This window comes from Humulus lupulus, chromosome X (genome assembly GCF_963169125.1).
Source record: "Humulus lupulus chromosome X, drHumLupu1.1, whole genome shotgun sequence".
NCBI lineage: Eukaryota > Viridiplantae > Streptophyta > Magnoliopsida > Rosales > Cannabaceae > Humulus > Humulus lupulus.
Window position 1 is genome coordinate 136,562,032 of NC_084802.1, and position 9,969 is coordinate 136,572,000.

Here is a 9,969-nt window from a genome sequence, read left to right on the forward strand (position 1 = left end):
AGATAAAAGCAATAAAGAAATTGCTAAAGGATTGCCATACCCTTGACTGAAGTAACGTAAAGACCTAAAGTTTGTCTTAATGGATAGTTTCGTATCAGATTTTCAGAAGTTGAAATAAGTGGCTATTGTCTCACCATGTATCGTTATAAGCATGTGGTGGATTGATATACGAGGACGGTACGGTGGACATTGTCCTTATTTAAAAACAAAGAGTTCTTAGTGCAGTGCATCAGGGGCTAGGTTGTGCCCATGTGTAGACTGGAAAGGTGATAGTTCATGCTTCACACTGGTTAAAGAAATAAGAACATATATGTTTTACATGAGACTTTGAGTTGATCATAATGCCAGATAGTTGCGGTTAGGGTGAGGCAACAACATTTATGGGAAGGAAGTGCATACACTAGCATAAAAGTTAAAGTGCTTTGTCACCCATAAAGTTTGAACCTGAGATAAAGGCTTTGGTGAGAACTGGTGTAGGAATGATAGTGAAATCCATTTTTACCCAGGGAATACCAACGTTGAGGCTGACGCCTTGAGTTGGAATGGTCCACGCTAGTTGTAGGATTTGCAATAGATTATAGAGAAGTCAGACAAGGAAATGACCTAGATTGGTATAGAATATGTGGTTGATGCCTCTACAAACAATAGAGGATGGAAAGAAAATTTTGTAGGAATGGCTAAGAACCCTACTATTTTAACATGGATATGTTAAAATATGAGGATTGGATACGTGTTTCGATGGATGTTGGCATCAAGGTATAGATTCTGGATGAGTCTTATACCACCCATCATGATTGTTGTATCCAGGAATTCTGAATGTGTGTTAAGACCTAAAATGTTTAAGTCGGGGGGCTCACTACCTAACCTTTCAGCAAGTGAGAGATGAATATCATATGCTAGAGAGGCTATTATGACTCTAGGGCACCCCGGAGTTGGTATGGATGGATATAATTTTGGACCTTATGGATGGATCGCCTTAGATTACGGGTAAAATGATTTTGTATGAGAGGTTGTGACTCAACATACTAAGTTAACACGCTTTTGTTTGTGTGAGCGAGTTATCATAAGAATAAATATATGCGAAAGGAGATCGTACGTCTCTGTGGGGCACCGGAGTCGATAGTGCCGGATTAAGACCCTTTATTTATTTCCCAAATTATTGAAATTTTCATAGAGGGTGATGAGTATAATATTGGGATTTTGGAATTAATGTTTACCTTCAGACATATTAACAAACTGAGAGAACAACTCAGACTTTAAGCATTATGCTTCGAATATGTAAGTTTTCAGGACATTGAGGTAAGTACGGTCCCTTTATTGGATTGTCATGGTGATTAATACTGGTCGACGACCAGAGTTACTCTGGATAAGATATTGTGAGATAGGAAGTTAGAATTACAAATTTCGAGGAATGAAATGAGAAACAGGAAGTAGTCTGGTTCTGAACTGGTCTAGAAAGCCAGTGAATTTATTAGGGATGGTTAGAGCAGGAGTATCTAGTTTACTGAAAAAGAAATAAAAGTTTGCAAACTCAAATATAGGAAGGTGGAGTTCTAGGGTAGGGGACCTTGTGCCTCTCCGAGTATTGTTGATTAAAAGATCAGATAATTTGGAAAAAAATAGAACATATGACTCTAAGTTAGTGGACTTTTGAGATCCCTACAAGGATTAGGATAGAGGCCTACAGCTTAGCCTTACCCTGACATGGACGAAGATTCATAGGGTGTTACAAATGCCAATACTAAGGAATGATGTGTCGAGTACTACACCTGTTTTGGTTAAGAAACCCTAGAATTATAGTGAGACTTATGTTGTATAGAAAAGACTGTGGAAATCTTGGATAGAAAAGCTAAAGTCTTATGGAATAAGACTGTCACTTTAGTGAGGGTGTTGGAAAGCAATGACAAGGTAAAGAACATGAAGTTAAAGTCAGATATGCGGTATCAATATCTTGAGATGTTTGAATAAATTTTGAGAATGAAATTTCAGTAAGGAGGGGATAGTTGTAACGTCCCAAATTCACTAATAAGGCTTAATGCCTTGATTATTTTTCTAGGACGGCATGATTGGGTTTTTTTATGTGTTAATTGTGATAATACATGTGCGATTATGTGAATTATTTGAGTTATATAGTGATATGATTGTTTATGCATGTTTAAGTATGAATAAGTGGGATCTAATAACTGGCTCGGGGGGAGCCTAGGGGTATTTTTTGAATTTAGAGGATATATTTTGGTATTTATTAGATAATGAATAAGTATTTGGTAATTAATTGGACACCATGGGATTAATTGGTTAATGGTAGGAACACTTGAGGAATTAGAGGGAACCGGGAAAAAGACCATTTTACCCTTGGAGGCTATTAGGAAGTTGAGAGAATTTTAGGGGTATTCTTGTCTTTTTAGCTAAAGGTTTGGTCATCTGGGTCCTAGGAAACAAGGAGAACCCTCTTGAAGCACTTAGAATTTTCTCTCCCTCTCTTTGTATCTTGAAGCTAAGGAGGAAAAAACAGAAGGAACTTGGGTCTTGAGCTGGGAATCTTGGAAGGAATTAAGCTGGGTTTAATCAGAAGTGTGCTGGAGAGTTAAGCTATAATTGAGGTAAGGTTTCAAACCTTTGATTATAGAATTTCCCCTTGTTCTTGTCCTAGGAATTTAAAATATTAGGTTTGAATTGGATTGGGTTTTGGGTGATAAATTGCTGCTGAATTGGGGTAGTAGCTTCAGTAAGATTTTTGATGTTTTATGGTTCACTACAAGAAAAAATGCTTTTAATAACACCGAAAATGTGTTATCAAAACATACCATAACACTTTTTGATGTGTTAATACCGACTATGTTATCGTAGGTCAGGGTTCTTTACATAACACTTTATCACTGTTATACAGATGTGTTATTATACTGTCAACGATAACACACTTTCTGTGTTATTTTAATATATAGATAAGTGTTTAATTATGTTATTTATAGTCGATTATATAACACATTTCAATACTTATAAATTTGTGTTATACTACACTTTAGTATAACACTTTTTTTGTGTTATACTATAATTTAGTATAACACATTTTTTGTGTTATACTACACTTTAGTATAACACATTATTTGTGTTATATAATGAAGTTTGCATAACACAATTCTTTGCATAAAAAGTGTTATTGTAATAGATATTATAACACAATTTTCGTATTATTGTTATATTTAGATATGTTTAAATTCTCATTATATATTTTATTTATATAACACTAATTTATTCTATTATATTTTAATTTTTTTATATAATTAAAATTAATTGTCTAATATATACTAGCATCATCAAATGAATTTGATTTTCAAATAACAAAAAGTAAGAACATTCAACATTGTATTAACAATCCACAAATTAGTTTAAAACATTCAACACTGTCATCAACAACAAAATGTTCTTTAAGTATTCAAGGAGTCTAAAAGTTACTACTTTCAACACAAAGAAATAAACAAAGTTACTACTTTCAAGGAGTCTTAAGTATCCTTTTCTACTTCGCTTGTCACATCTGCAAAATGAACAAAGAAATATTTTATTGTTATTATCTAGCATCACAAATTACTTCAAGAATATTGTTAGAGAATTTTGGAAAAAATTCAAAAAAATTGAGTACTATTAAATGCTAGCTGACTTACCATAGCAACAGCACCAGTAGTGCGGCAAAATCGTCTTAATTCAAATTTTGAACTAATTTTCAAAACCATAAGCCTGCAAGGAAAAAGCCCCAAATTAAATTATCAGATATGCTAAGAAAAATCTTAATAGAATAATAAAAACTTGAAATTTTTTGACAGATTTCATAGAAGATCAAAAGCATTTAGATATGTACAACAATCACAAGTATGTTTTGAAAATTAGTAAGTTAATCAATAAAAAAACACAATAGAAGGTGATATACTTGTAGCGCTCACAGAAATGAAGTGCCATCTCCCCAACTGCTGCTCCACTAACAATTACTTTGGCACCAGAATCAGCAACTGCCTTTATAAGCTCCTCAACTTTAGCTTCTTCAGTTTTCGCATAATTTTCTAGCTACAAGATATTGAAAAAACTATGAGAACTACTTAAAGGCACATAATACATAAAAATGTCAAGGATAACATAACAAGCCAAGATATTAAGAAGCAATTTTATATCAACTGGAGCAAGAACAGAGCAGAACAGTATTCTGACGATGGTACATTTGGCATTCCTGAGTCAGGAATACCCACCAATATCATGGGAAAGAATAGAATTGCAAGCCCAAAACTGTCCAGCAAGAAAAGCTTTTCTTTTTTTAATTCATCATTCATTAAGGAGAAAATATGAACTAAACAACCAAAAGAACCCAGAAAAATGGATCCCACTAAACATTAATATGAGATGAAGGAAAATTTTGCACAATACATTAGTTACGTGGAGGATCAAAATTAGCCACAACAACAAAGGCATTGACAGACAAGCAACTGCAAGTGCATGCAAATAAAAAGCAAGAAATAAAGAAAATAAATGCTAAGTATATTGGCTACCTCGTGAATAAGCAAACCAGAATAAGAAGAGAAACGTTCATATAACAGCAAGCAAAAAATATCCATTTCACAATTTTACCTAGTCAGCACTATGAATCCGAATTTCTCCAGTCTCTTCACCACTGGAGGTTCCACCATCCACCTCTTCATTGGTCATAGTATCAAGCAATATTTTAATAGGCCTACCATGATCAATTCGAAGTTTCAAAAGACAAGCTATTACAGTGCCAGTGGTTGTCCTTCCTCTGCCCATCTATGATATTTAACGATGTTTAGAAAAAGACAAAGTACAGTAGATAGAATTGCAAAATACATTTATCATCTAAAATGCACAACACAGCATAGGAAGAATGAAAAATGTCAACCTGGCAATTGAAAACAAAAGCAGTATCCTTGGACGATGAAGCAATATTCATTGCCAACATGTCAAAGTCTAAACTTTTTGGAGCTTTACCATCAGTTATAGGTACACGTGCATATTTAATAGGAAAACCATCAACCTCTAAGCATTTAAAAACCTCAAGCGAAGTCTGAATAGCATCAAAATTTACATGTTCCCAAGCATCTAATATTTTCCCATCATTTGTTTCATGAATAACCATTATGGCACCTCCATAACGTTCAACTTCTCTCAGGATATCTTCTTTTAGTTGAGCGTCCATTCTTTCCACTCTTTCATGATCAATGCCCTGAAAGAAGACATCCTAATTATACTTTCCCCAAAAATGGATAGAGACAGTTAGGGAAGAAGTATCCCCAAAAGTTGCAAGATAAAAGAAATAGTAGTGCTTCAATGCAGTGTTGTTGTAGTGTACATGGTCCTAACAAAAAACGGATCCTATGTAATTTGCCTACTCCATGGTTTTAAACAGGCAGGGGAAACATGAAAGGAAAGAACAACATCTCTCTGTCCATTGAAGCTAAATATTAAAAACAAGTGAGAAATATCAGTACTAAAATCCTTCATGATGATATATCTCGATTGCTCTTTGTGCCAAAGACTAAAGTTCATGTATTACAGTTTGGCTGCCTAAAACCTCACCATTTCTTGATGCAGCAACTATACCCATCTCAGAAGGACGACCATCAGTAGATTCAACAATCTTCATGAGGGATAGCTTCAAACTTGCATAGCCAAGTGCACCCATTGGATCTCTCCTAAGCAGTCTAAAAGAGCACCAGATTGCAGAAATATTATTAGTGACCAAAGAATTCCAACAATAAGAATGCCTAAGATATGACCTAGTTCATCATGAATTAGGAGACGGAAAAAAAAAGGCAACATCACATATGGAAATTCACTAAATAATCCTCATATACATTTTCTCCTTCCTGTTCCCCTTTCTCAAAATTAGATACAATCCACTTTTCAAGTCGAAAGATTGGAATATGTAAAAGTTGTTCTAGATATGCAAATTTATAACAATATTTTGAGTCTCAACTTAGCATTAAATGCTTGTAGAAAACTATCACCTTAAATCCTAAGAACCCTTGTCTTATCTAACCTCAACATTAGTCATATACCTCAACATTATTGGAATTATTTAACAAATAATACACATTGCTCAGAATTTCTCTATGGTGATGAGTCTGATGACTCAAAACAGTCAGTTGGGACTGTAGATACTATACTGCTATATATAAAATATCATATTTAATGATATTATTTTATTCTTATATATAAATATATATGTATATATATACCTCTGCAGCAGCAACAGCTAGTTGCATAAGTGCAGTAGCAACAACACCCCACCACACAGCAGAGACACTTGTAGGGCTACTGATTTACTGGATAAATTTTCAGTATGTCTTCAAGTATTAAATTTTCAATAGTTCTATTCATACTAGTCTCAAGGTAAGAGAGCATTCAATAGGAAAACTGAACAAGGAGAATAAAATGTTTCAATAAAATAAACAGGACTATTGATGATTAGTCAGAACAGCAAAGTAATAACTTGAAAATCAAGTGAGTACAACAAAAAAATAAAAATAAATAACAAATAAGAATGCACACATTTCACAATTTTAAGAAGTATTTGCAGGGAGGAGTTGTTGGAGTTAAAGGTACATTGCCTAGCAATTAAGATAACCATGTTTAGAGCTGGTGTAACAAGCCAGACTTTCTCATCAAAACTAACCATCTTTTGAAATGACTTCATTATCTTTTGTTTCTCATTATCTTTTAATTCTGTTATATTTTAGTGTTGTCCTCTGTCCTTTTCGGTGTAGAGTGGTTTTCCTGTAAGCATTTCAGCAAATACATCCTATGCTTCAAATATCTATTGCAGGAGTGTACTGAAGACAAAAAGTAGAGGACTTAGACTCTTAGTATTAGAAACAAAGTACTAAGCAACCATACACTTGATATGATCTAGAGTAAGAAGGTAACATAAAAATTAACATTGGCCAATCCCCTCAAAGATATTGGAAAATACTTAAAAGCATTGATACTTGTTAATTGCCAATCAAAAACAATGTCCACAACTATTCTTTTACCAGAAATAAGTATGAGAGTACATAATAGGTAGACTAAGCCATTGTTAATTTGTCATATAAATAAAATGAAGAGAAATAGATCAATGGTGCTGAGAGAAACATGTATTTTGGTGATTCAAGCTTATAGAAAAAATAATGATTGCCACATACCAGTAGTATATACAGTAGAAGAAGCCAATACAACATGCCAACTCATATATACATATATTGCAAGGGAACAATACTGTGGAATCAGTAATAGAAGAAATTGAAGAAACAACATGAAAGAAGAACTTCAAAAGATCATCAGAAAATCAACAAAAAAATGCAATACTTTATGTGCTGTCATTTCAGTTTAAGCACAGGGGCACTATCAGGGTTGATAGTATCAAATGATTCATTTTGGTGTTATGTGTTGTCATTTCAGTATAATCAGTTAGTAATGCCACTGATTCAGAGACTGCAGTATAGTCTAAGGAAAAGTATAATACATCAATAACTTTTCAAATAAAGTAGTTTAAAATAATAAATAGCTTCTGTAACATATAACCCACCTGTGGAGCCTTCCAAAGCAAGAGTATCAATACAGTGCTGGATAGAATCACATATGTTTGCCAAAGCCCAAGAAGCAGTTATTCGCACTTGAAACAACAAACGTACAAGAAAATATTACTCCCTTATGAACAAATTAGAGAGCAGGGTTATTATAAAAACTGAAAGTAAAAGAGAAATACCGATATTGAGGGGTCGCGGGTATTAATCTCCACTGCGTGAATCAATTTGTTCAGGATCTCTGCACTATACCATTTAAGTTTCTAGTAATTCTTCTCTCTATATTTCGAGCTCAAAGAAACATGAAAGCATGAAAAAAATTTAAAATCACCTCTGGAAAACTTCAGGAAAACATGAAATGACACCAATGGCTCGACAAGAAGCTGATCTAACTAAAGGCACCTCGTCTTGTTTGGCTGCATTAATCTGCAAAGTCTCTTAGTTATAATGCATAAACTAGTCTGCAAATAATTAATTTCCAAGAGAAACAAGTCAAAAACACATAATCAATGCTTACTGCAGCAGAAAGAATGAAATCATGTTTCTCCTTCGCAAGAGAGAAGAATATAGAGGAAGTTATGCCCGCAAAACATGTTACTGATGCAGCTCTCACCTTGCAGAACACATAGAGGTGGTTCAGAAGTAACTATAGACACTTAAAAGTCCAAGCTAAATTAATAAACTGAAACTTCAGGGGGCTTATAATCAATCTTTAAAAATCCTACCTAAATTAATAAACCTAAACTTCTGTTAATTCTTGATAATTAATATTACAAGGGTTGTTAAACAGATTAACACTTTGCAGAGAAAGAAAAAATAATGATAATGAATTGTCTTTTCTTAGTTACTTTATACTTAATGATATCAGGTCAATGTTAATCAACCATTGCAGAAGCATGTCGCGGAATCAATGGAAAATGCTTGAGCAGATACTACTCAGATCTTCTATTCTCTTCTATTTTATCTTTCATAAACTGTATAACTAGATCCAATTACAATGACAGATAGCCACTTTCTCAATTACAACTAACTAAGGAAAACACATACCCTAATACACACTCATGCCCTCACTTCACATGAGATAAATAACTACAATTCTAACAGGAAAATGTATTCAGAATTATATAATATCTATAGCAAAAAATAGCTAATTCCACCATTGAAAACCTGATACATCCACACAAGCATACAAATAGTAAATCCAAGATTCCAAATACAGAGTACTTCAAGCAATGCCTAGATTCTTGACAAGAGAATAATTTCTGACAACCATAAAGCATGGTATTTCCAAACTAACTAATAGGTTACCTGGAGAGCCTCTAAGCATACTGTGTGATTGTTTACTTTTTCCAAGTAATGAAACAAAGTAAGAAGAACACCTGGCTTCTTTTCAGCCTCAATAAAACCTATAAGAAAGCCAATAATGAATTTATAATATTAAATGAAACAAGGAGTTTTGTGTAAAGTTCTTGAGCATACTTCTGACAATATGAAATATCAACACTTGACCATCCTCATGTCATGAAATAATACTCACCTTCATTCATCTCTTTAAGAAGCACTTCTTTAACTTGCGTTGAGGATGGTGAGATAGTGAAAGCTGCTGTCAAACAACTAAAAGAAGCAATCTGTTGAAAAGAAAAGTATCACTGAGGCGTGCAATGAAGTGAATAAAATTATGTAATTGTTATAATCAGAGAGGGAACCATACCAGTAGACCTGTCTGGTCATTTCTGAAAGGGAAACCGACTTCAATCCTTTTTTGTATGGATGTTATAACTGTTGGCAACAGTTCAACAGTCATTCATGAATATCTGTAATACAAAATAGCAGCCCCAATAGCAAGGGAAACTAGTGAGCTAAGAATCCATAATTAACCTTCTTTTTATTTTCACTAATAAGAAGATATGTGTATTAATCAAGAAAGAGAATACACAGCTACTGTACAGCTGTGCTCAACCTTAAATCCAATCTAAACAAAAATTTACCCAATGAAATAATTCTAAATGCACTACAGACTCCCCACCCTCTCTTCTATTCCTCTTACACTTAAGACTTGCCATTTGAAAAACTATTGATGTTTCTGAAAGGGTTTTTTTAAAAAAAAATAAGTTTCTGAACGGGTCTAATTAAGGATAAGCTCCTTTAAGCCCGTCTGCTAAACCATACATGACTGAAAAGGAACAAGAATAGAAGGAACTGGAGTCTAAATGAATTCAAAAATGTCATTTCAAGAATTAGAGCAGAATAATATAATATTTAGCCTACTTCGGAGTAACTGGTTTCATCTTTTGTCAACCTAAGCTTGTAGCATGTTTCATTATCTGTTGAAAAATCATAACCTCGAATTTCCAGTCAGTGCATAAAATGACAAAAGAAAAAAAAGAAGAAGTGAAAATAGTCCTAT

At 33.6% G+C, this 9,969-nt stretch overlaps 1 protein-coding gene and 1 long non-coding RNA gene across 2 annotated transcripts; both read right to left on the reverse strand.

Moving 5' to 3' along the window:
* Positions 1-3,346: 3,346 nt before the first annotated feature.
* Positions 3,347-4,058, reverse strand: LOC133804811 (uncharacterized). Its single transcript, XR_009878642.1, has 3 exons — positions 3,923-4,058; positions 3,660-3,732; positions 3,347-3,532 (listed from the first exon to the last, which is right to left on the reverse strand). It is a non-coding gene; the product is annotated as an uncharacterized LOC133804811 (long non-coding RNA).
* A 3,946-nt stretch (positions 4,059-8,004) lies between these two features.
* LOC133806301 (uncharacterized) lies at positions 8,005-9,409 on the reverse strand. The gene is made up of 4 exons (XM_062244422.1): positions 9,274-9,409; positions 9,100-9,190; positions 8,871-8,968; positions 8,005-8,175 (listed from the first exon to the last, which is right to left on the reverse strand). Exons 1-4 carry the CDS (start codon positions 9,364-9,366, stop codon positions 8,005-8,007), a joined length of 453 nt encoding a protein of 150 aa, XP_062100406.1. The 5' UTR covers positions 9,367-9,409.
* Between the last annotated feature and the right edge of the window lie 560 nt (positions 9,410-9,969).

Coding starts and splice junctions, on each gene's coding strand:
- LOC133806301 (XM_062244422.1), bottom strand. CDS start 9,366: ATGACTGTTGAACTGTTGCCAACAGTTATAACATCCATACAAAAAAGG. Junction 8,969..9,099: donor TCTTAAAGAGATGAATGAAG/GTGAGTATTATT, acceptor GCTTTCTTATAG/GTTTTATTGAGGCTGAAAAG. Junction 8,176..8,870: donor TATGCTTAGAGGCTCTCCAG/GTAACCTATTAG, acceptor GTGTTCTGCAAG/GTGAGAGCTGCATCAGTAAC.